The 26,681-nt window shown below is 40.0% G+C and overlaps 2 protein-coding genes across 5 annotated transcripts in view; one reads left to right on the forward strand and one right to left on the reverse strand.

Moving 5' to 3' along the window:
* CNOT7 (CCR4-NOT transcription complex subunit 7) lies at window positions 1-21,233 on the reverse strand. Of its 4 annotated transcripts, none has more exons than XM_065061028.1 (7): window positions 21,045-21,233; window positions 19,785-19,992; window positions 19,300-19,493; window positions 15,950-16,111; window positions 9,632-9,776; window positions 4,725-4,835; window positions 1-1,696 (listed from the first exon to the last, which is right to left on the reverse strand). In XM_065061028.1, the coding sequence occupies exons 2-7, from the start codon at window positions 19,899-19,901 to the stop codon at window positions 1,568-1,570; spliced, it is 858 nt and encodes a 285-aa protein (XP_064917100.1). In that variant the 5' UTR covers window positions 19,902-19,992; window positions 21,045-21,233; the 3' UTR covers window positions 1-1,567. The 4 variants fall into 4 exon arrangements, with proteins under 4 accessions (XP_064917100.1, XP_064917098.1, XP_064917099.1 ...); XM_065061026.1 differs by lacking the exon at window positions 21,045-21,233 and adding an exon at window positions 20,878-21,025; XM_065061027.1 differs by lacking the exon at window positions 21,045-21,233 and adding an exon at window positions 20,874-21,017.
* Window positions 21,225-26,681, forward strand: part of VPS37A (VPS37A subunit of ESCRT-I) — a 12,444-nt gene continuing 6,987 nt past the window's right edge. The window contains exons 1-3 of the mRNA XM_065061025.1: window positions 21,225-21,452; window positions 25,262-25,336; window positions 26,201-26,315. Coding sequence (XP_064917097.1) covers window positions 21,325-21,452; window positions 25,262-25,336; window positions 26,201-26,315 — 318 coding nt within the window. The 5' untranslated portion in view covers window positions 21,225-21,324. The remainder of the gene's footprint in view (window positions 21,453-25,261; window positions 25,337-26,200; window positions 26,316-26,681) is intronic.

Here is a 26,681-nt window from a genome sequence, read left to right on the forward strand (position 1 = left end):
TTATGTAAGAAAACATTTCTTAGGCCTTTATTTACAAAAGCTTTAAAAACAAATACCCTCTGTTATGCAAATCATTGGTTGTTTAAAAAGGACCAACCACCCAGTTACATCATCGTAACTCAATGAAAAAAGGTGTTTGATTTTTTGTTTTTAAGTACAAGATAAAACAGAATAATTTGGCAAACATTTGGAGATTTCACTACTATTGATTTCTGTGTCGAACACACACACGCGCGCACGCACAGGCACCGTGTCGCACATTCCATCATTTCAGGCTATATTTAGCTATTCAATACCAAAAATCCTTCCTGCACAACTGCTCCGTACACATGCTATGCAGAGTTAACAACATACTTTAGGGTCCTTTAAAAGAATATATCTAAAATATATTGCTAAGATATACTCAAAAATAAACTAGCATTACACTCCTCAGGTAACTTTATTAGCTATAAGTTATTTATATTTTGTTGTCTTACAACAAATATCTGTAACATCTGTCTTTGTAGCAACTACAAAAAAGCACGATTTAATTGTCCTTCTAATTTAATAATTCAATTAAATAGTATTTTTGCAGATCTTTGGGTTTTACCTTCAACTAAACCGACTTTCAAAAATCATCAAATCAAGTACGCAATAAATATGACTTCATAAAAAAATATTTGAGGTGTACATGACTAGAATAAAAGCTAGGAAGTTAATCAAGGGTAGTGTGCCATTACAAAACTCCTCCTATTCCAATATCCTTCAACTCTCAGCTTAATGGCAAAAACGCTGAAGTCATAGCTGTTCTTTTCCTGAAGGGTGTAAAGCTGTTTTTTCAAGCTTCTTTCCCCCACCACAGAGTGGTTTTAAAGCAGCAGGCCAACCAGCAGTTGATGTGTGCAGGATGTGTCTGAAGATGACTGAACACTAATAAAATAACAGCAGTTACTATGATTTCAGTAGTTTGTTTTGCTTGAACAAACAGAGGTTATGCAACAAATAAGTGTTCTATGGGTTGAGATACCAAGGAAATACAGTGTGAAGCTGCTGAACTTGGCGGATGATTGTTTTCTAGCCGAGGGCAAAAGAAAAACAAACTTCAAATAAAACAGAGGATCTGAGTCAGAGTCACTCTCTAAAGTGCAAATTTGATGGTCCACGATCTTGAATAGCTAAAACGCCTGCATACTGGAAGGAACAGACATGAATGGGGACGTTAGTTACAATCAGTGCCAGTTAATTTGGAGAAGGGAGGGGAAAGAGATAAAAAACTCTAAGATCATTATAGGTATGTGTACCAAACTATTCATTATGATTTAGCTTTCCCCTTCTCTCTGCCACACTGATCCTATACATGCTTACAAATGGGCTAGTTACAAGGCCAAAATGTAACCCAGAAAATTTTACATATCAATATTAAGATCAAAATCTGTGATAGGAACAGTCAAGTTTAGTACATACAAAGGCGGAAAAGAAAGTGCGCTGAGAAAGGAGGAAAAAAAGCCTTATTGTCCAATGGGTTTGACCAGAGATAAAACCTATATACAAGCACGTGGAGGTCAAAAAGACGGCCTTTCATTTCATGTCATGACTGTTTGTTGGCTTCTTCTTCATATGCGTTTCCTGTGCCATTTTGTACATAAGATGACCCCGAACCAAGGCCATATAAGTGGCCACAATATTTAGCATCATCAATGTGATCTTCAAAGAACATCTGAAGAGTTAAAAGAGACACAAATTATTACAAAAAAAAACAAAACAAAACAAAAAAAAAAAAACACACAAACTCAGCTTAAATAGAACTACAGAAAGGGTTTAAAATGTTACTTTTTAGTATAATATATCAAATCCCAAGGTGCAAAAGATGATATAATTAACATAATACAATCTCAGCATATTATCAAATGCACTATATGACATGATTCTTTAACGTAAATCTGCCAAGGAATACCATCAGTCTTCCTGTGCACCTTTCCTGATGAAACGGCCACATGCAACGTTTTGATAATTTTATGTTATCAGTTATCACTCCTTTGCAAGTGCAACAAAGATACTTCTCCAACTGATTTCTGTTGAGTTTCTCAGAACAGACATATGCTCAGCATCCATCATCGGTGCCTGTACTACACCTACTCCTGAGCACGGGGGTTTTCATCATACCCTGTCTTGGAACAGAGGTCTGTCCTGATTTATAATACAAGGGTCTGGTGGTGGGGAGGGGTGAATGTTTGAGCACAAAACACATTATAGAGTTTAGAGAAATGCAGAAAGATGCATTTCTAGCTGGCTCCTAACAGTGTGGGACTTCATTTAAAAAAGAAACAGCAAAATTAAAATAAATTTTGTACTAAGACTGCCTTGACACCTTATAAGTCTTTATTCCAAACAGAACATTTTGGTGGAAGACATACGAAACCCCATGATATTGAAAGACGGGGAAAGACAGACAGACAGACGGGGAAAGACAGACAGACAGACGGGGAAAGACAGACAGACAGACGGGGAAAGACAGACAGACAGACGGGGAAAGACAGACAGACAGACGGGGAAAGACAGACAGACAGACGGGGAAAGACAGACAGACAGACGGGGAAAGACAGACAGACAGACGGGGAAAGACAGACAGACAGACGGGGAAAGACAGACAGACAGACGGGGAAAGACAGACAGACAGACGGGGAAAGACAGACAGACAGACGGGGAAAGACAGACAGACAGACGGGGAAAGACAGACAGACAGACGGGGAAAGACAGACAGACAGACGGGGAAAGACAGACAGACAGACGGGGAAAGACAGACAGACAGACGGGGAAAGACAGACAGACAGACGGGGAAAGACAGACAGACAGACGGGGAAAGACAGACAGACAGACGGGGAAAGACAGACAGACAGACGGGGAAAGACAGACAGACAGACGGGGAAAGACAGACAGACAGACGGGGAAAGACAGACAGACAGACGGGGAAAGACAGACAGACAGACGGGGAAAGACGGGGAAAGCTTCACAGCAACCCTGGCCATTCTTGTGGTTGACATTTTGAGTCATCATCAACATCAGAAATCTAAGGCAGCCAGAAGCATGCAGGAGAAGGGTGGACACTACACAATCTAAATGCAGAGGACTGCACACAGGCTGAAAACTTCTCCCTTTAATCTTTGCTCTTAGCAGCAGAGTCTGGATGGAAAGTTCTGTACTGCAGGAACTGAAGACCTCAACTAAAGGTTTTAAAGCCCACAGCAGTTCTTAAAGAAACAAAAAGATAGGAACACCCCAAACCAGCAGCTCTACTGTTTTTCTTAAAGAAACAAAAAGATAGGAACACCCCAAACCAGCAGCTCTACTGTTTTAGCATCAATATTTGAGTATTTCTGATTAAAAAAAAAAAAAAAACAAACCAAAAAAACACAAAAAAACACATAGTAATTTTATTTTGGCTGGTACTCAAAATCCTGGCAAGTTGCAACTCTTTCACAGCAATTAGTAACACACTTGCTACACATTCCTCTAGGAAACTAACTTGAAAGGCAGTATTTTAGGCATGATTATTATACACTTCCCTTTTCTGTTTATTTGCTTTGGATTTTGTTTCAAACGGAAGAGTGAGGTTAACACTTCCAGGTAGGCAGCAGTTGGCCACATTGGGATGGGATCATACAGGAAACACGATCCTCTCTATTGCACCCATAGCCCATGACCTGCTTGACCACTGCGACAGTTCAGCGGGGGCAGAAGAGAGTGTTACAATGAGCAAAAGAGCTCCAATCACAGCATTTATTTTTCGCCTGCCATCTCACCAGTATCCGTCTGAAACTTGTGGTCATTTTATCCTTCATACAAAAGACTGGATTGCAGAAGGTAGACCTTCAGCATGCAATACTAAACCTTATTAAAAGATGAAGTTTGCTATTGCCATGTTTTGACATGGTAAATGACACTGAATTGCTAGCAGAATGCCATGTTCAGATGCACTGGCATTTGACCAGCGCAACTGCTTTCCAGAAGAAGCCTCTTCAACATTTGTTTGTTCTGCTAATGAAATATATCCTAATATCTTCCTATTGTACTCAGACAAGCAGCAAGGATATGTGAAGCTTGTAAGACCCAATTTTTGTTGGTCAATTAATTCAAATGCAGCAATGTATAATCTTCTAGAACTGCAGCTAATCTGTGCTTTCCCCATTGGTGAGGAACAAATGCATAGACACTCTCCACAGCAGCCTGAAAGTCATTATTTAATATACCTGTGGCCTGCAAGTTTAGCTAGCAGTGGCTAGTTCAGATACTTTTTCCCTCCCCAGGCCTGTCACAAGCAGCAGCACACACCAGCCAGATATTACACTGAGCAGAAGCTCCCAAAAAATTGGCTTGAGTATGGTCACTGAGGAAGGAGTCTGGCTCCAGCTGCTTGTAACTCACTGCAGCAGCCACCTAAAAATAGGTACCCTGCAAAACACGAAAAAAGCAACCAAACAAACAACAACAACAAAAAAACACAACATGAAAAGCCAGGCACAGGCTGGAAACACAAAGCAAAACTCACAGGAGCGAAGCAGGGAATCAATAGGGCTGGTTCACACGCTAAGGAAAATACAGGTGGTCTTATTTTTGTCAAGAAATAGTGACCCCTGGAGCCCTTCAGAGACCTCCTTAAAATATAGCAGACTTATCAGAATCAGCAATTCCACCTGACTATCAGAGCATGTTACTATCATCAAAATAAAACCAAGGTGTCTACCTACTTCTCTCATTTTGAAAAAGGCCATTCCTGTGAGTAGAGAATCAGATCCTGCCTGATGCTGTGGTCCTATCCTTTCTAGCTCTAGCTGTTCAGCCACTTCTTGTAATCCACCCTGAAAAACAAAACACTTTTGTTAACTGCTGAAAAAAAAAAAAAAAAAAGAAAGAACACTAAACAGCTATCTTTGGGAAAATCTGTTAAACAAGTCATACAACCTCAGGTATATTTTAACATTTGCACAGTAGCTGAAGCAATCATTATACTGGATAAACATACACCCAGAGAATCAAACTTTCAGCATCAATAGCAGCAGTAGAATTCTGTGTCGGTAGTGTTTACATAATCAGTATCTGTGACCAACAAGACTACTACTCCTTCACGTTTCAGCTTCTCCAGTAACTGGATGTCATTATACAACAGAACAATTCCTTCAAGATGTCAAAAGGACTGGCTATGCTGAAAAAACAAAACCAGGCGTTCTTGTACTCCTATTTGAATGAAAGTTTAAAAGGTAAAAATACCGTTCTACAAACACAAGAATTCAAGTGCTTACAATGCAGTGCTCATACACCTCCACACGTTAAAGTATCTAGGCTTCCTTTGAAACAGACCTTTTTCTTTCCACTTACCTTTCCACAATTAAGTTGAGGGTTTTTTCCACTTCCCTTCACAAAAACTGAGAGTACCCTTAAGTATCTAGAATACTACAGGTAGCCCAGGAAAATGTTACAAAGCAGGCATTTAGAAGAGAGGTGATGAAGTCAAAAAAAGGAAGAAAGTGTCCACTCAATCTCCGTAAGACATTCTACCCCGCTTTAAAGTTTGTTTCATCAGCTGCCATAACAGGATACGATAAAAATTAAAAAAAAAAAAAAAAAAATAAAAAAATCTATAATCTTGCAAGTAGCTTTCCAAGATACTAAACTCCAATGGTATAGCCAGCTTTTCTGTTAGAGATGTATATTTAATAGTCACACGTGATGAAAACTACTTCTTAAAAAAAGTATATAAACATTCCACATACGAAAAGGGAACAATCTGACCCAGTAATTGCTTTGAATGTCGATATGTGGTTTACAAGGACAGACTCTGAAGCTGTAGCCATCACCCCAAAGCTGCAAATCCGTCTGCTCTTAAAACTCCAGCTGTGAAGCAAGTTTTCTTCCCAATAAGCTTATGTGAAAAGCTATCCCCTTAACTGCAGAGTGGCTAAATGAGACTATTTTTGGTGCTGCCCAAAATGGTAATAACCACTATGTGTGGAAGCAAACCCGTCAGAGGCTGGTTTGGCTTTACATAGAGAACACAGATCAGTTGAAGGTAATTGACATCTTTTAATGCTGTAAGCTACATGGTTAGCACATGTTTTTGTACATTTTTGTAATCATTAAGCCATAAAGCTACTGGAAATAGACTAAAGCACATGCATATTCTTTAACATCTAGAAAGATCAAAGACAAAATACTTAGTGCTGCCATAACCTCTGCAAGGCAAAAATGCTGCACAGAGGCCATGCTTTTAAAGACAGACTAGTATTCCAGTTCAACTTTCCTTGCCCACTTAACCTGTTTCGAGTACAGGAAGGGAAGCAAGAAGAGGCCAAAGCATAACAGTCAAAGTTACAACTCACAGAGCAAGAAAAATAAAGTCTGACCTGAAAATCAGATCAAACATTATAAAGATTCCTGTGAATCACAAAGCAATAGGTTTAGGTGAAGGTTTTTGTTTTGTTTAAAGAGATGGAAGCTTCAGTAATAACATTCCCAAGTAACACCCACAAACCAACATGAAAACCTAGTACTAGTAAGGCTAGTCTTATTTTAGCTTGAGTAGCAAGAATACAGTTTACAGAAGTTTATGATAAGAGTAAGTCTATACACTATCCAATTAAGCACTGAAGCTACTTTGTTTTCTGTGTGTGCTTGGATACAACATTAGAACACTGCAAACATGCTGTTATTTAACTCACACTCAAAAACATGCTGAGGTTTGGTAGGCATAGGAAAAAAGTGCATCTTGGACACAAGCATGCTCTCTGCTAACTCCAACACAGAGCTGTTAGAATTAGCAACAGCAGATGGGTCCAAACCCTTCCAAGGCACCATATTCTACTCCTAAAGTCTCTGCTTCCTCAAGCTGTGGTGAATCTGCAGCATCTCATCATCAGGGTCTGCTAGCTGTAAGACCATCTACTCTAGTTTCAAATAACTTTTAAGAGAAAACACTCAAAAATAAAAATCAGTGATTTTTACACAGCAGCTGCAAACTCTGGAATGCAGACTTACTAATTCAAAATTTACAGTAACAGCCACATACAGAAGAATGCTTTGAAAATAGTGCTTTTAATGGTATATATTTATTTGTAAATATATCACACACCACTTTTGCATGGAACTTCTTATTCTATAAATGCAATAATCAGAATAAAATTTGCCTCTGAAAATTAATAGGCTATTGAGATTCTCTTTCAGGCACGACTCTTCTACTCTAGATAAGAACATTTTACTCTTGGAGGCGAACAACAAATTCTTCCCCAAATTTTCAGAGCATTGGTCTTCCAAGAAAAAGGCCACAGAATTATTTGCATAACCACACAACCATACTCAACAGCAAATCCAGTTCAAACCTCATTTCATGGCACTGGTACCAGAGTTGATTGTTTTGTACAAACCTCTATATTAAAAGCAAGTTTCCAACAAGGTCTATAGATATACATTATTCAGAATTGTTGTTACTATCAAAAGGTTTGGAATTGTGTACACAGAGAGAGCTTTAGAGAACAAGCAAGAGTTTAACCTATGCTACATTAACACCTCAAGTCAGCTCCCAATCTGCATGCCAGTAAAGTATATTCATGTTCATTTAACTTGAGTAACATACTGTAAATTCACAGACTACTTATTTCCACAAAAAGAGCATCAAACAGCTTCCCCATCCTGAAGCATATTTCTCTTCTCAGTGCCAAAAACTCTTTTTTAGATGTGTGGGGGCAGGGAGTGCAGGACTTATAGCAAGTCAGTGACTTTCATATGAAAAATAACTTAGACAAATCAATAAAGGACAACTGCACAGCAGTTCAATTCACTGCAATTTAATAGAGATTGAAAGTGACAGACATTAGGAGACAGCACATGCATGTTTAGAGTCACAGCACTGAATGTTTACCAATTTGTTTCAGACAGCTTCTCTCAGTACAAGTCACCATCATTTCATTGTTTGTAAATTTGGAGGGGTAGAGTAGTCCACCTCCCTTTCCCTACCATCATCACCAGTCTGCAGGCTAGGTGACAGGACCAAGGTCTACTGCAGGAAAGTTGACCTACATATTCAGTTCTGAAAAAAAATGACCCCTTGTTCTTAAGGTTTGCTGAAGTAAGACCTACAAAGTTTTTTCTTGTCTTCCAAAAAACATCAGCAGCTTTAAACAATGTAGTTTACACACAACTATGCCATAATGAAATGACAGTAAATACAATCCCCTCCACCCCAAGCCCACTGGGAATGTCACATCTGAAATGGTGACACAGAACATCATTCTGTCACCTTTGCTACATCACTAAAGATGGATTGTACATTCCGGTCTCGCTAAGTGTGTCACCACCACTAAGATATTGGATGCTTTACTTTGCTTCACCAGGAGTAAGAAAGTGAGGGCAGCTTTTATTTGAGGTTCCCCCCTGCCCCTCTTTTAAGACTCCTGAAGTTTATGAATATCTCATTTCTTCTTCTGGCCTTCATGAAGGAAAACTGTTGCTAAGATGTTTTCTTATACTCAACCATTTGCCTGGCTGATTATATCAATAACAACTCCAGATGAACACAGTTGTTATACTTTTCTTACTAACTGGAAGAGAGGTCTCCATTTCCAACATTAATTTGATTAACAAAAGGGTTTACGCACTTTACTTCCCATAAAAGTACGCTGCTACTTAAGTGACACACTCTGTTGGTTTATCTTGGGAAAAAACAGGACTATAAACCCCACACAGATCATTAGTTGAGCACGAGGAAGTGGCAAGCCATCCCTTGGTTAGGATTTGGTTGTACTACAGTCAGTTTTCTCTTTTGCCTGCAGGTTCACACTAAGAAAGCCTAGAGAATCAAGTCACTTTCCATAAAAGCAGCAAGTCATTCATTTCCTCAGATGAGTGATGCACCTCATTTCAGCAGCAGTCCAGGCTCTTACAGTTCTTTGGCAATAAAGCTGTTGACAATCCCTGCAGCACCTTTCTGTCACTTGCTGTCTTCCCCTTTGCATACTTAGTTCCAGTTTCCATTCATTCTCCAGTCCAATCAAGTATCACAATCTTATGCCTGATAGAGTAAGCCAATCAGTAACCCCACCGGCTTGACATGAGAGCTTAGTTTCTAAAACTGCATGTTTTTTCTATAAGTCACACGCTGTCCCTGAACATATGCTGTTGTTTCTCTTTCCTTATGGGGCCATCTGAAACATTCTTCACTCCATTCCCCTTCCCAAGATGCTTCCACAGCATCATCATTGCAATTCCCTTTGCCAAGATGACTGCAGTCCTTTAGCAGACTGTACAATGAGGAAATAAGAGTACATGAAACCCATCAATTCTAATGGCTCAAGAAGCAACAGATCAATTCCAAACATGGGTTTATTGTCTGTCAGCAAAGACTGGGGACTATAAATAGAGTATCAAAGCACTATTTTTAACCACTAAGCAGTTATTTTTAAACAAACAAACAAATCCTATGTGCGCTCCTGCACGCCTCTGTCAATAGCCTTTAATATTAAATATACAAATGTTGAGACAACAAGGCTGTTTAATAGATATTATGGAAATAAAATCAGAAAATAAAAATACAGAAAATAAGTATTTTTAGCAGGAAGTACTCTCCAAACCCAAAATTTTTCTGAACCGTTAACAGATTACTTACTTTCAGATTTTTGCAACTCTTCATGAGATATTTTACATCATAGATGACAGGGAAAAACAATCGTAGTATCTCAAAGAAGTCCAGCTCTTCTTCGGGTAAATTAGAATTTGTCAGGATTTTGATTAGATAGCCAAAGTCATATCCACTGCAAATTAATAACAAAAACAATGTAAGGAATAACTTAGAAGCATTCTTCTCAATTCCTGTATCAAGAGTTTATTACACATTCACAGGACATTTTGCTTAATTTCAATGCAACTGACTCTTAGAAAAGACTAAGCCTCAGTGTAAATGGCCCCATTGCAGCTTTCAGGGAAGACATTTCAATTTAGTCTCAATAAGGCCAAGTGAAGAAGCAAAACCAGGTCTGCCTAGAGGAGCTTCTCCAAATCCTGAAACAAGGTTGTGCTGCTGGCGTTTCATCTGAAAACAAGAACTTAAACTGAAAAGACTGCTAGCTGGTTCCTTCTTCAGTTCCAAAGGATTCCCAAGTTTCCAGAGTCGAACACCTGTTTATGCCCAAAGGCAAGTTTCACCCTCAGCAATGAAGAAGAGCAGACTGTCTTTCAACTTTCCCAATTAAATCAGCACACAGACAACTGAAAACTTTAACATTTTGGATACTACTACTCCTTTTGGAAGCAAGGACAGAGTAAGCTGAAAAATTATGTATGTGTGCATGTAAGTCAGCAGAAGGCAGTAAGGTAACTGAACAGTACAGGTCTGGTAGAAGTAACTGAGGTATTCTATGTAATGATGTGTCTAGTGGAGAGAAGAGTTTGGAAAGACTTCCTTCTCAGTACCTAGATTGAAGAAAGAGGACATAGCAAAGAGGTTTGGCAGTAAAAGGGGAAATCATGTACTTTTACAAAGAGCTATGAGAGGAAACAAAAGGTTTAAAGCATAAGAAAGACAGATGTCAGGTATTAAGCAGGACTGAACACCACAACAAAAAGCAGTGATGACTAGTTGTCCTTTTCCCTAGGAAAGCAGATTATCTGATCCATTCTGATCCCTTGTACTTGCAGGATTGCTCATACATGTACACACTGGACTAGATGGAGAACTGAGACGTTATCTTCTTTGTTACTAAGTCTGCATTGAACAAAATCAGTTCCTAGATTTCACTGATGTGCAATTTTAAAGGTGTCTGTACTAACAAAGAAGAGGAAAACACACAGCAGGGCTGCGTCTGTTGAAGGCTACATCAGTTTTGCTGCTTAAGGAACCTTAACTTATAGCCGAGAGACAACTCAAGTGAACAAGCAGCCACCACAGACTCCAAATTCCCAGTTTAAGACTTTGTGTTTGTTCTTGGTTACATGAGGATGACACTCAAAACCAAGAATTTTGCAACTTGGTAAACATTGACTTAGATCTTTAACTGAGAGATGAGCAATACAGAAGATACATCAGTTAAAAGCACTGTACTGCTGATCCTGTGGATATTTAGCATCCAAAAAGACTAGTGACTTCTAACGCAGTCTCAAGGCTTCGCTTACATATTCAATGTAAAGAGGCTTGCTTTTTGTACCTTTTGTATATGATGGGGTTTTCTACATAATCTTTATCTTATGCATTTCTAGACAGAGAGTAGAAAATCTTGAACATACTAGGAATGAATGATCCATTTGCTGAAAGTCCATTACTACAAGATATACAAAAGGTACGGGCTACTGCAGCTCTCCTGTGGGGGTTTCCAGTGCTCTTGACAGGAATTTCGTGTTGAACGAATCCTGTGCTGCATCTGGTGCTTTGAAGCTGTGCTGGCAGCACTCCAACCTCCACAGCAGCATCCACTGGCCAGGGAGCAAAGGAGCCAAAGATAAAGAAGGATTTCAGCCGAGTCTTACAAAATAAAAGCCTGTAGTATACTTAGCAAAACAGTAGCTTGGAAGCTTAATTTTATTAGATCACCTATGAAGGAGGAAAAAAAAAAAAGTTTTAGAAAATGGTGGGGAAGGGTTTATGAGCATAAAGCCCTCTACAGAAAGAGAAAATAAAAAAGCCACATTAGCAAAAAAAGCTGTTCAGAAAAATGCAAAAAAGACTGTTCAGGATTAAGGACCCTTATTCCTCTACAGATTAGTGATCTTATTAACCCACTGAATTCCTGACATCTGCCATCCTTGTGGCTCAAATATAACAGCCATATAAAAACTTGTAAAGTGAAGAAAACTGTGTTTGCCCCTCTCTTCCTCAAAATAAGTCTGTTTGTAACTCCCCTCTTCCTCAAAAAAAATTATGCATGACTGAATTTCTAGAACACAGATGCTCTTGAACACTTCCAATTTCTATTCAGAAGGAAGTACTGTAAGAAAAGTCAAGATTTATTTACTATTTGTATTGAGAAGGAGCAGGTTATCATAAAATTCTTCATTGAAATTGCAGATTAATTATGTATTTTTTTTTTCCACTGGAGATTCTAGCAGATCCTTTCATTCTAGGATCCTCATGAAGAAAAAGGGAACAGGATATCTGACCAGTGGATTTAAGAAGCGTGATCACCCTTCCATTGCATGACAGCATTCAGCCCAATACTTGGTCCTGGACCCTAAGCATGGGTTAGTTTTTGTCAACTCAATCAAATGATTTCACACATTTCTTAAGTTCCAACTGCTTACTCTTAGTCCCACTGTGCTTCTAGCAGTCATCACAAACCACACTTTACCAATCACAATGCAGTATCAAGACACTTTATATAATCTTTTTAGCATACTTTGGGGGGGTAACATGCTCCAGTGACCCAAGCTCACACAGACATAAGAACCATCACTCCAATTCAAGACTAAGATATATATATTTCAAAAATTTTTGAGTGGCCACAGCTGAATGCTAACAGAAGGCTAAGAAAGTCCTCAGTGAGCAATGATGCAATTACTTGCTCCTTAAAAAAAAAACTTTCTTCTAATCCTCCAATGGGCAATTAGTGGTTGGTTTATACCCTAAAGCACACAGCCTTCCTTTCCTTAAAAAGCTTTCACCATTTCAAATATAATCACCTAAAGTTACTAAATGCAGTTAGCCACAATCCCTGGAGCTATACAGCAACATAAGGACTCTTACAATCTTTTTTTTTTTTATTATTATTTTTTCACTGAACATAGGCTGTAGACAACAAGACCACAGAAAAGATCAAATATGCTTTTATTTCTTTCTCTTACTGTCCAGAAAGAATTCAGATAGCCAGTTAACAATGAACTCTACTCAAACACCAACAGTCTCTGAAATAAACCAAAACCTGACAGGGCTGAGAAAGCTTTACTTTGTGTTATAACTGGCTAATAGAAACGAGCCAACAGATTAAATTTTCCTAAAATAAGTTACACACAATGATTACTAAAATACAATTGCTTGGAACTTTCCAGCTTCCCCAAAACATCTGGGTTAGGAGGCATGATTGCACAGAGCCCCCAAAGATAGATTGAGGAGGTTGCACACAGGTGGACACTTACAGCTTCAGCAGATCACTCAGCTGAACATCCACAAAAACAGTGTTTGAGCTGTTCTGTTTTACAGCTTGTTAAACTGTCAAGCACCCACATCTCCCTTGACTGACAAGAATCAGAAATTCAGGGCTTCCCCCTCCTCTCTCATCAACTCAAATACTCTCTAACACGCATACAAATGCAAGATTTGATGGAGTTGCTTATGAAGTTGCAGTATACAAGAATCAGTGACAGTGCAAATGTTTCTTCACTCGTGCCTGGCAGAACTGCAGGTCCACAGATTGGCCAACAGGTCAGAGTGCCAAGGCAGCTAAATCAAATGCAGAGATAAAACTCACATAAAGAAAACTCTCTGAGAAGCTAAGAGCTTAGAAATAAACTATGCAAGAGTTAAAGGAAATCAAAGACTGAAACAAAACAAAAACAAAACAAGAACAAAACATAACCTCGCACTCTGAGAAAGGAGTAATCCCCCTCTGCCCACTTCCAAAGACGCTCAGATTTTGAGGCTTAGTAGTAATTAAAGCATTTTAAGGAAAAAGAAGCAACAGCACAGTCAGCAGCTATCAAGCACAGCTCTTTCAGTAGTCAAAGAACTACTGCATGGAGAGCCTAAATGGAACAAATATTCAACCGAGCTGTCCCCCTGTTTGAGTTTCCACTGACAGAACATAATCACAACCAACCTAAGATATATTTAGAAACAGCTGTTTACTCTTCTTTGTGGCACATTTTATGTGACCCCTGTTCATTTATAGCTTTGTGCAATCTTAGCTTCCTCAGAACTTCACCCACTACTCCAGGGTTTTGTGCTTAAGATAACATCAGCATGCTCTGTGAAGCACAAAAGCCTTTAAACACCCTCTGACTCAAGTAGAGTTGTGGATAACCAGTGTTTGACAAATAGGTGCTGGAATAGCTGTCTCCAGAGGATTTCTAGACATTTTCAGTGAAGTACACAACAGAAACTCATTTTAGCACAGATGAAACAACTTTAGTAAAGACATGACAAAAATCCTTCATAACCTACACTAGTACAAATGGCATTATTGCACATAGTTTGCATTACATGTTGACCAGCATATTAGTCAGGAACCACACACAATCAATATAATTATGCTTTAAAAAGAATACTTAGCGTAGAAATTGCTTGGGTATTCTTTTGCTAGGATAGCTTACACTGGGCCCTTGAAGTTAGAAGGCAATATTGGAAAAACGCCATTTTGTAGCTGCTTCTACAAGACAGTGTCTGTTGATGCACTAGTTACATGCATAATATGCCTCTCCTCCCCTTCTTCTGAACTATCCAAGTTATTCTACTGTAGTCAAGTGTAAATCACAAATATGTACATAAGGGCCCATAATAATGAGTTTAAGAAGCTGAAAGAAATTTAATTCACTAATTCAGTCTTCGCAGTTACGTTGACACAGTTCATGGCATTCTTATTCCAGTATTCTTATTCCAGTATTTTTCCCAAAGGTGCTACCCAAGTAGCAAGATTATTTTGGAGTCATACTGTGAGTCGAGACAGCTGCAAGTGGATGATGTCTTTTCTCCCCCACTCCTGCTTTTTGGAAAGACAGTCTAACACTTGCTTTCTACAAAGCAAGTCAAAATCACAAATTCTGCAACAGGCTGTTATATGTACCTTTCTACTACTGTTTTACATTCCTTGCTGAAGAAATCCTTAATTTTTAAGATGTAATCCTTCTGTAATTTGAATTTGATGTGCCTTTCTTTCCTCCAACCTCCCCTCCAAGATGCATAAATAAGTCAAAGTTTTTCTGTTTGAGGTTTTTTTTGGGTTTTTATTGTTGTTGTTTTTGGTTGGTTGGGGTGTTTTTGTTTTTTTTTTTGGGGTTTTTTGGGGTTTTTTTTTGTGTTTTGTTTTTTTTTGTTGTTGTTTGTTGGTTTTGGGTTTTTTTTTTTTGAGGGTGGGGGGGGGGGGGTATGTTTGGTTTTTGTTGTTGTTGTTGTTTTCTTCTCTAATTTCATCATCTACACATTACCACCATAGCACATGTGATAAACAAAAATAAAGCTGTAAAGAAACTACTAGTCTCAGCTAAAACATTTGCTCTACGTTTTTTGACTTGCTTAGCAGCCAGCATTTAAGATGTCAGTTCGGTGGCATTACACAGCAATAAGCCTATAAAGCCCCCACTGCTTGCAAAAAGTGCAAATTATCTCTGGCACGTAGCTGACTATACAATGAGTATGGCATAAATTTTGAAGTGTTAAATCTTATTAACACCAGAATATCTTTCATATCTTGACAGATTCATAAAGATTTCGCATTCACATTTCTGTTTCATTTGGAAGATGAGTTCCTGCTATGGCATAAAAAGTAAAATATATTGATTACTGCAGCTAGAAATAAGGCTCATCAGGGTTCTCCTTCCAAGATGAGTAATGCTTAGCTGCCAAAGAGATTTAAAACAAATTTAAGAGTGCTTTATAAAACTCCTCACTGATAATTCTACAGCCTTTCCCATGGGCCAAACAACATTAGCTCAAGAATTGCTTAGGAATAGTTTGCTTTTACACTGTTGTTACGATTATTACTTGCATGCGTGATTTCAAGAGATAACAATGCCACCTGCTGGCTTAGGAGTTTCATTTTTTTTTTTTCTGGTTTACAGCGTAAGCACTAAAAATAAAACACCAGCCACCACCCTGTACACTCTGTTCTTCTAAAAAAGAATGGCACTACAGATACTACAGCAGAAATAGTTTTTTAAGACTTACTGACAAGATGTGTGCTATATATACTATAAGATGTATACCACTTAACACAAGATGTGAAATCCAAGGTCTAGAAGTCAATAAACAAAATCAAAAACTCAAATACTTCACTGCAGAATTTACCTGTGAAAGGAAAGCCACTTGACTCCTTCACACAGTACAACTCCTGATGTCATAAGCAGTTCTGCAAAGTACTGTGTCTCAATTCCTTCTTCCTCATGCTTTTTAAACTGGATACCAGATGTCGTCAACAGTTCAATGGAGTCCTGGGCATACATATCTTCTCTAAAAAGAGAGAGGAAGCAAGCTTTCAAAACCTACAAACCTCAGTGATCAAAAACCTAGTAATGTTTTTGTTTTGTTTTGGGTTTTTTTTGTATTCATTAACAAACTTAACTTTGTTTGGTGTTAATTACCATTTCTCACAGCTATTGTTAGCATTTCATCATTGTCAGTACCTCCATTCATGCCTCCTTCAAAAAAAAACACCTAGTTCCTGCTGCTCTTCTAATTATCTAGAACTCCCACTTTTGCCAATCTACAGAGGAAAGTGAATGTATGAATACAAATATATTCTAAATAAGATTAATTAATTAAACTGTGACAAATTGAATAGTTGAAGCACTAATATCTGTTACATTACGGAATTAAGAACAGTAGACTCCAGATCGTATTGCTGCTGTAAGTTCTGTATATAGTATTTGCCACACATTTCTTGAGATTTAAGCTTATGTAAATGTTTAGACATACGCTTCAAAACTTCCTACTCACTGCAATTGAAAATACATTCTCCAACTAGTCGATCCTTAAAAATCAGATAACCAACCATTTTCTTTAAATATGACCAACTTCAAGTTGTCCTTAAGAGCCTTATTTTGAACATAAAATGTAATGGGAGAAAAAAAAAAAAATCCATGCCTTGCCTGAACCCCTTTTATCCCTGTGTTTATTCTCTTCACTGCTAAAATTTCTATAAAAATCATAAGTATTTTCTCATTAAATGGATAAAGGCTTTTTTTCTAAAGTAGAATATACATCACCATAACAAAGACATAGAATAGTCAACTGAAAATAAAAATCAAATGTGGCTCTAATTAGTATATTCTTATTACTGTCCACGACATAGTATTCTACAAAGTGTCTTCAGTGTATAGTTTTCAATTTTCAACCAAAACACAAAAATAAAAGACAACCAATATATCAAACACGACTGCTAGATTCAGTCATAGCCTTATATTCCTTATTCCTAATAGCACGTCATCATTCATCAGAACATACAGATACATTCTCAAGATGTGTTGTATCTTTTTTCCTTCTTCCCACACAGCTGCTCATTAGTACTCCAGCTTTAAGGCATCAATTTGCCAACACCTGTCCATTTTCATAACACATTAAAGAACGCATCCAAAACAAACATGCCCATTTTGCAAAAAGTTTTAATTCTAGCTTGTTGCTCTGCACTAATCAGGTGGATAGTTAGCTTAGAGAAACATTTATGCTTTTTAAAAGCACACTGTAACAAGATCCGGCTGGAACCACACACAAAAAAAAATTACCTTCTAGGAACAGCCAACAGCTGTTTTGCTTTAGGAGCAGAACATTTGGCACCATGCCACTTCCCAAAAGGAAGTTTAGAAACAGACAAAAATAAGTCCTTTCTCCACCCCATAGGAAAAAAAATATTTGTGTTTCATGCAACACTTACTTAGCTCACTTTTTTGTATAAAATTCCCCCCCAGTGAACTATTAACAAGTTAGCTAAGTGACTACCTAGCTCTTGGCTTACTAAGCTGTCTTATCTATGCAACATCTAGCACAAATGGATGGAAAACTACTTTTGTTTTCAGCTGTTTGACATTAAGTAGACTATGAAGCTCAGAAAACGAATAAAACGTAACACAGGTTCTTCTCAGATCACAGTTTGGAAGCTATTAACTCATTCCTCCTCCTCTTTCTCTCATACTTAGCGGGATTAGTCTATTCTTCTATAAAGACAATGGATAACTCCCACCCTGCACTTACATGGCTGGCTAAGTTTAGAGATACCAAAATATCAAATCTGCACTACTTTTCCTTTCATGAGGTGCTTCAAACTAAACAGAGCATGTCGCTCCTCAGACTAAACTGATTAGTGACAAGCCACAGCACTGCTTGTTTAGAAAATTAGAAAGATCATGAAAGACAGCAGCAGTTTTTTCTTTTTAAGAACCCTGATTACTTTGAAAACAAGTCTTTATCTGCAGAAAAAAGGTCTTTTCTCCAGAACTTCTTTGTAGGCTGCAGTTTTAATTCACATATATTAAGTTTTCCAGTTATCAGCTTGTACCACAACTGAAAAAAAAAACCACCCAAACACAACAAAACAATAATACAAAAAAAGGAACAAAAAACAAACAAACAACAACAAAAAACAAACAAAACACACCATAAAAAAAAAAAAAACACAAACAACACCCCTCCCCCCACCAAAAAAACCCACACCACACCAAAACAAATAAACCAACCAACCCCACAAGCCTTCAACACATGTAAGTTTGATAAGTGTTTGCACCAATACTCAATTCAGGTCATACAAGAGCCTATCAAACCAATTATGTTTACTTCAAGAAAAAAATTCAGGAGGCTAGTCACCTTATCAACTACCTGCTAAAGATATAATTAGAACTCCACATTAAGTATCTTATCACACTGGAAAAGGAAAGTACATAATACAATTCCAACAGATAATAAAAATTGGCTTGCTTTTTAACCAACACCTCATACGAGATAACGCAGAACAAAAACCTCCACAGGAGTTATGCTCTAGAATCAGTAATCCTTTTCAACTTATTATAAAAGAAAATTCAGATACAGTATCTTAATACAATAAGTTGCTTTTGAAGCACAAGAAAAGCTGCTACAGTACTAAAAAGATGACAGAATTTTATCTATAACATCATCTAGAACCTGTTGTGAGCATTTTAACCAGAATAGTATTTTTTAAAGAGGACAGAGCGCAATTGCTTTAGACTTGCTGATAGCATCTATCATAATTCTCTCTTAGTCACTTTGGTAACTTCACAATTTTTTCTTCATGTTCATATTTTCCACTAAAAATTTGCAAAGAAACAACATGAGACTTCTCACTTAACTAGTAAGAGTTAAACCAAGTTTAGATAAAAGCACGTTGAAATGCTAGATATGAAAATGCGGGGCTAACTCTTGCAATAAGCATAAATGCATCTTTTTAGAACTTTTCTTGGAATTGCTTAGCATTTTTGACCAAATTACCAACAGTAAGACAGACTGCACAGAAGTGAGGGAAAAAAAGCACACGTCTAGCCGACAACAGTTTTCCTCACTGTAAAGCATCTCCAGTATTCCCATCACACACATAAAAAGACTTGCTGTTACAGCTTTCACAACCTGTAATACATTTTCAATAACAGTAAGTCAGCAACATACATTTATTAGTACAGACATTTAACACTTACGTTAAATTAAATTTAAAATTAAATTGCCAAGTTGAAGTTCCTGGAGGGTATTCTCCTTGCTCATTCATAAACGTCAGTCCTAGTTGAATTATTTTTAGCAAGTCTACATTGCAGCGTAGTAACTGGTACTGATAGTCTGCATTGCTTCTGAACTCTCCAATAGGCCTTGCAACTACTCCTGGAAATTCTGTATCCTGTAAGAACAGAATTAAAAGTTCAACAAAAGGCATCCAGAAAAAATTTACATCACTCATTCTTCAAAAAACATATTTCAAGCATCTAACAGTTTCATAACTGAAGAGTACTGTAAGTTTAGCTTTTAAAAGGTAATAGATTAGGATCCTAATGTTTGTACACCATTAATTCAACATTAAGAATCCATTATGCTTTCAGTGAAAACAGATGAACAATCTTACAGCTTTAACTTACTGACAAATCATGGTTTTTGCAGTAACTTGCTAGATAAAGATCAAGTGCCCACTTACCATAGCTACATAGTTATACTTCCGTATAACCTGACGAATTTTTTTCATCTCTTCATCCAAGTTACAAGCCCAAACTTCACAGATTCTTTGGCTATGGTCTACAGTAGCTGCTGGCATAGTGGGGTGCTTTAGAGACCATACATCAAAAGCTACACTTGACTGAGGAGCAGTTTCATAAAGATGACTTCAATTACTTATATTTTTAAACCTAAAGGACAAAAAAAGTATGAAGTGTAAGTTTTTATTCTTCACATATCTGAAAAAAAAACGTTTAAACACCAGGATCAAGCTTTATTCTTCGGAATTCCATAAAAGAAGCACAACCTAACCACCAAAAACATGTGAATTTCAGCTATTTGAGTTTAGATTACTATTCAAAACTAAAACCACATGATTCTGTTCGTAACTTTCTTGCACGAAGCCAGAGAAACTGGGGAGGGACATATCTGTTCGACAACAGATATGGTAATTCAGCGTTATTCCTCCATGGTTTAGAAGCTACATTCCTGGGGATACCACGGCTGCGTGCAACACGAAACGAAGTGGCAAAGTGACTCTGAGCCTTACGCCAAACCCGGGGACACTGCGGACGACAGAGAGCCGCCCAGGCAGGCAGTCTCCCTCGGCAGGAGAAGTTTTTTTCAGCTCGTACGAGCCGCGCTAAGCGGAGGAGCGGCGCGAAGGGACTAGAGCGCGGTCCGACAGGCTTGGACCCGCGCCCCGGCTGGGTTTCCGGGCGCCCTCTTATCCGTACCAGGCCCTGGAAGCGGCCCAAGAAGCCGCAGAGCCCGCCCGGCGAGCAGCACCCCTCGGCGGGTGCGATCGGGAAGGGGCCGCCGCGGTTACTCCCCGCCCCGGCCGACCCAGCGCAGGGCGCGCCCGGGCCCGCCTCCGGCGGCAGCCGCGCAGCCCGCGAAAACTGCGCCCACCGCCAGCAGCCGTCAGGATTGCCGTTAAGGTCGCGGGCCCGCCAAGGGGCTGCCGCGGGCCCGAGCGGCGCACAGCCAGACCCAGGGGAGAGGCTCTGCGCTCCCTGCCCCCGCCCGGCTGGCCGCCGCGCCCCCGCCCCTCGCTCGCTCGGTTGCTCACTCACGCCGCCGGGCGGGCCGGGCCGGGCAGGGCCGCGGCGGGTCTGGCGAGGTCCCGCGGCGGCCCCGACGCCCCAGAACCGCCAGTCGCCGCACGAGACGCAGGAAGCGCTGCCCCCGCCGCACAAAGCCATTACATCATCGCCGCGCGCTGCGGCCTTTCCCCCCTCACCTCTGACCGACGGCGGGGGCGCCAATCGCCGGCCGGGCCGCCCCTCATTCGCCCCGCCCCGTCTCCTGTCGGCCGGGCGCGCCACTCCTTCCTCCGCTCTCCCACGGCACGCGTCACGGGCGCGTGGCGGTGACGAAGCTGCGTGTCGCCGTGGGGGCGGGGCGCCGCCGCTCGGCCGCGGGGCGGGCGGAGGCGGTGCCGCCGCGCGCATGCGCGAGGGCGCGAGGCCGGGGTGCGGAGCCGCCGGTGCCCCGCGCCCGCCGGGCGCTGCCGCGGGAGGATGAACTGGCTGTTCCCCCTCACCAAGGGCGGCGGCTCCGGCTCGCCCGCCGCGCCGCTGCCCGCCCGCACCAGCCTCCAGCAGCAGAAGCAGCGGCAGATCGAGTCCCTGCGCGGCGCCCACGCCTCGTGAGTGGCCGCGGCTGGGCCTGGGGCGGGGGAGGGGGGCGGCCCGTGCCGCCTGACGCGGGACCGGCGCCGCCCGGAGCGCCGGTTGGGGCCGCGCCTCGGGAGGTGGCGTGTGTCCCCGCACGCACACCCAGGGACGTGATTGCGCCCCGTCCGCTCCCGGTGCGGCCCGGCTGCAGCCCAGGCCGAGCGGGAGCGGCCCCGGGGCAGGGGCGCGGGTGCGCGGCTGGAGGACGGCGGGGAGCAGGCCCGCGGAGGGGAGAAACCCGTGTGGGCGGCGCGACGGGAGGTCGCACCTGGGAACCGAAAGCGAGATTTGCTGCCGGGGGGGGCGGGGCGTTCCCGGTGGCCGGGTGTTTGTCCGTATGGCCTGGCCGGGCCATCGGGCGAGATTGCCGTGCCGGAAAGTCAGCTAAACGGTGTAATGGGTTTTAAGGTCTAGGAAGAGCTAGGGGCTGCGTGTGCTGGAATGAAGTGGTTGTAGGAGCATATTTCTTTAAAAGTTAAGAATAAGACGTACAGTATAAAGGAGCCATGTCTCTCAATGGTCTTGTTAGCAGTAGCAGGCCTACTGGCTTTACATACTGTTTTTCTGAGGCATAGTGCTAACTTGCTGATAACTGACAGTTCCTCAGTAACTTGTTTAGGTGCTCACTGGAGGCAGGTGGTTTTTTTCCTGTTCAACAACCGCACTTCTTAGAGCTGAACACTTTCCTTTATCCTGAGATACTCTAGCTTTTCGGTATGCTGATCAGTTTTGCCTGTTCACCTTTTAAAAGGAGATCCGCACTTTATATATTTCAAGTTATATTTTCTGTGAACATGTAGGGGTTCATTCTTCCCAGGATGTCTGTTGAAGTAGAGTGACAGAAGCCTCCAAAAGTGATCCAGACAAAATGTAATATTTTCAGTTATGTCAGACTGAGGCTAGGAGTGGAAGAGGAACAGATTTTATTTCTAAGTTTGTTACTGCAGTTCACTCGCTACCCTAATGTTTTGAATTATCACACAGTAGACATAAGTATGACAGCATTACTAAGTACTGTTGCTTGCTTAAACTTTAATCTGCTCAGAGCCAATTTCGCAAATGTTTTTGAAGGATGGATTACTTTACTAAGGAGCTGTCTCCATGAGTATGCGGCAGCTTATCTAACTAGACGTTTTTGTTGGACTGGCCTTACTTAGCCTTTTATTTCTACCATTTTTTTCTCTACTAGGGAGGTGAGCTTACCCCAAGTTAAGTCCTCAGAAAAGGTGATCGGTTTTTGTCAAGGTCAGCTCACTGAACTGTTTTACTACCTGCTGTGCAGCCACCACTTCAAGTATATGCAGAGAGGGAAGGGGCAGTGCAGGCAGGAATGGAGATAAGGAGTGGGGAGGTGGTCGCTGATCAAATGTGAACTGGCCTGCCTGAACTCTCTTGAGGATAGGTGTAAAAAAAAAAAGGTGAATGAAGGAGTGCATTCTGGCAAAGCATAACGTTTTCATAATGGATTCTTATCACCAAATAAATCTGAATAACTCTGCCTTGAATTCTGTGCTTCTAAAAAGGTGTTTGTAGTTGGTGGAAGTTGTGAAAAGGTTTTTTGTGGGGGGGGCGGGTAGGACTGGTGTGCTTGCTTGTGGACTCCACACCAGCACAAATCTTTAGGACAGGAATACCCAGGAAGCATTGCAACAACGTTGTTTCCTAGGCAATAATTAAATGAATGCTCTTCTAATGTGTTTGGGTTTTTTTGTCTGATAAGTATATTTTATTGTTCGTTTATGCATATCCCAGTTGCTCCTTCCTGAAATACTCAAAATTCTGTGCATGGTGTGGTTTCCAAAGTTATGTAAGTTTGGTTGGTCTTCATAGGTAATAAAAGCCCAGGTATATGTGATCTTAATTTCATTGCAGTAGTTAGTCTTCCTGTTCAGGATCCCTCACAAGTTGGGAGCTTGAAATAAAGTTTTTATGTTTAAAAAACAGTCTTCTTATATTTGCTGTTGTTCTAGACAAAGTTAAGAACATGCCGTTTTTCCAGCATACCCATTCCCAATTGGGGAAGGGACAGCCAAGTTTATTGGTTCAAGGTTTTGCCCAAAGGAGGTTATAACAGTTTGGATACCTCAGTGAGATTCTGGATTTCTTGTTTCTCTCTCTCTGTTGTCCTCTTCCTCCACAGCTCCTATAGGTTGTGCATGTCAGTAGAATATAATTATATACCCTTCTCAGAAGGATTTTGTAGCAGGCTATTAAAATGAGTGACAGATGATTACAGGGCAGGAATGTGCATGAGAGATTCCAAGGGGAATCCTTCAGTTAAGAATGAGGAGGTGGTGATTTCATTTTGTTTTAAAGCACTAAATTGACTTGAGTTCTCTGGTGCTGAGGATGCCTGAGAGTTTCTTCAAACAGTGTGTGATTTCACAGCAATAGAACAGATTCTGAGTTGTCTGTGAGAGGAATAAGGTTGCACTGCCGAAAGCAAGATGTGTAGCAAGATTTGTGTCTTAGTCCATTTATTGCTGAAATTCTGAAAACTAAAGTTTTAAATTCTGTATGCAAATAATGCTTTGGAAGGATACAAAACACTCCTAGCAGTACACCTAACACACATTTGCAGGTAGTATGTTTTGGGTGGCTTTGAGGAAGTAATTGTCCAGAGTATGCCTGGTGATGGATGGATGAAGGGACATTTCTGAAGCTGGGTACAGAGAGGCTTTCTGGGAACACCCAGTGCCATTATTCCCAATTGGAGCTGTGTTCCCGCCCCTTATAAGGGAGCCTTAGAGAGGTGAGGGAGAAGAATATTCTTAACAAGGTGCAGGCAGGAAAAGTATTTGGAAGAGGAACTAGTCTGCTTTTTAAGTGTGTTTTGATTGAGGCATTATAAGATGAAGACTATTTTCTGCCCTGCTTTCTCTCCCAGTCCCGGCTTAGGTATGTTCATTTTGTCTGGAAATTCTGCTTCTGAGCTAAGTCTTCTACTCCTCCTCCTTCTCCACATTCTTTGTGATGCCATCTTTCGAAACTGTTGCTGTGCATACAGATTGCAGAGTGCTTTGAGTGTTGAAATCAACTTCCTGTTAAAGCAGCTGATTTAAAGATGTTTCTCAGGAACTTACCTGTTACAAGAGGAGCAAATTTGGATTCAGGCACACTGGATTTCGTTAGATACACGTTTCTTCACTCAATGCTTTTGGAGGTGTCTGTGTCTTGAGTGTCACTGGGTTACACAGCTTTACATTCTTGCAAGTAGCTCTTCTCCAGATAATTCTTGAAAATATCTGTGTAAGTGCATAGAACTTGGTTCATGTGGAAAAAACAACTGTTAAATAGTAAGCTAATCTATTAAGGAAGATCTAGTGTAATGTATATTTTAAATATTGATCTGTAGGCAGTGTTGCAGAGCAATACTTGTGAACCAGGTGTAGTATAGCGCCTTGGCAAAGTAAATGGTTTATCAGATAAAATCAGTATATAAAAAAATTGCTGATATTTTGTCTTAAGTTAAGCCAGTAAGTAGAGAAAAATAAGTTGAGATCGTTGTCAAATCAGTCGGTAGCACAATTTTTCTGCCTTTATTTCCATTGCTTGTGATCATGTATGAGGTTTTAAAGTTGACTCTAATATTTTTTACATTAATCTTGGTATTCAGTATAGCATTCTGAAGCATATTGACTCCCTCCAGCACTTTAAATTTTATTCTTACAAGGCTTGTCAATGCTAAACTAAATACAAAAGTCTGAGGTCATGCCTTTTTTTAGACTTTAGGGTGTTATATTGACCATTAATTGGATATTAACAATTTCTTCTTTGACAGCATTACAGAAATTCAGAAAGATGTGGAATATCGACTGCCGTTCACTGTAAACAACTTGACAATTAATATTAACATGTAAGTAGAGTGAGATATCTCTATGCACATCTTGAAAATAAAAAGTGTTCACGGAAAAAAGTAGTAATAGAACATAAATGGCTCCCATCTCATAACTAATTTCAGGAACTATAACCTTCGCATGCACAAATCTTGCATTAGTAGTTGTGCTGATATGAGTGAAAGTAGTTCTGTACAAGATGCAGATGCTCAGCTGACAGCAAAACTATATTTTGCTGTGCTCAGCTCCTAAGATATCTGTGTGGTTTTAGTTGAAGTTAAATAGGAGAAAACACTTGAGGGTTTCTGATGACTTTGAATCCCCTGCAGACGAAAAAATAAACTTAACTAGTAATTTATTAATCTGCTGTAATTCCTTGTACTAACTCTTACCCCAGTGAAGCTTCTGGATCATAACTTGAGTGATTTATTGTAACTTTTCCTATGCACTTACTTTGGGGAGTGCTTTTGCTCTCGCAAATATTGGTGATGTTCTGTGTACAAGTTTTCTATTGCTTTAGCCTGATAACTTGCCTTTCTTGCAGGTTACACTACATTGTTTTTGTAGTAATAGCATTTATATTAGAAAATATTCTTGTTATGCTACAGTTTTTTCTTTATTCCTGGACATAATTGCTTCATTGTTGTACTACAGTTTTGCCCACTAAATGCTCTCTTCAATTCTGTGGAAGTCTAGTATTCTAATCTGTCTGACTTCTAATTTTGTAACTGATAATCCTCTTGTATGCTTCACTCTGTATTTCTCCATAACTCTTCTCATAGAAAAGTAAGTTTATGTAATAGTACTTTTTCTCTGCGTAAGAAGGCTTCTTATGCAAACTTTATGATATGTAGCTGTAGTAATGATGGTTCTTGTATTTGCAGCTTGCTTCCACCTCAGTTTCCTCAGGAAAAACCGGTCATCAGTGTTTTTCCACCTGTGAGACATCATTTAGTGGACAAGCAGGGAGTATATGTGACCAGTCCGTTAATAAGTAATGTATGTATAATTTGTGGCTTCCTATGTATCTACTGTTGATAGCAATTTTAATACATGTCATACTATATTATTGCTAATACTTCTGGTAATAAAAAGCACGGATCTGGAAACAAAAATTCACTAGTGTTCAGTATACGACTAATTTTTTTTTAACTGCTACCATTACTGAGTTTGGTATTCCATTTATCTAAAATTATTTTAAGTTATGATGGCTTAGAAAGTTCCTTTCACTTTTATTCTAAGTACCAATAGCACAGTTCTTGTTTCTCTACAGCTATTCCAATTAAGGGAGAAGGATTATTTAAGATTGTTCTGTAACATAGTTCTTTTTATTGTAATCCTGTTAAAAAGTTGTAAAGGTTTTAG

The sequence above is a fragment of the Columba livia genome, chromosome 4 (assembly GCF_036013475.1).
Source record: "Columba livia isolate bColLiv1 breed racing homer chromosome 4, bColLiv1.pat.W.v2, whole genome shotgun sequence".
Classification (NCBI taxonomy): domain Eukaryota; kingdom Metazoa; phylum Chordata; class Aves; order Columbiformes; family Columbidae; genus Columba; species Columba livia.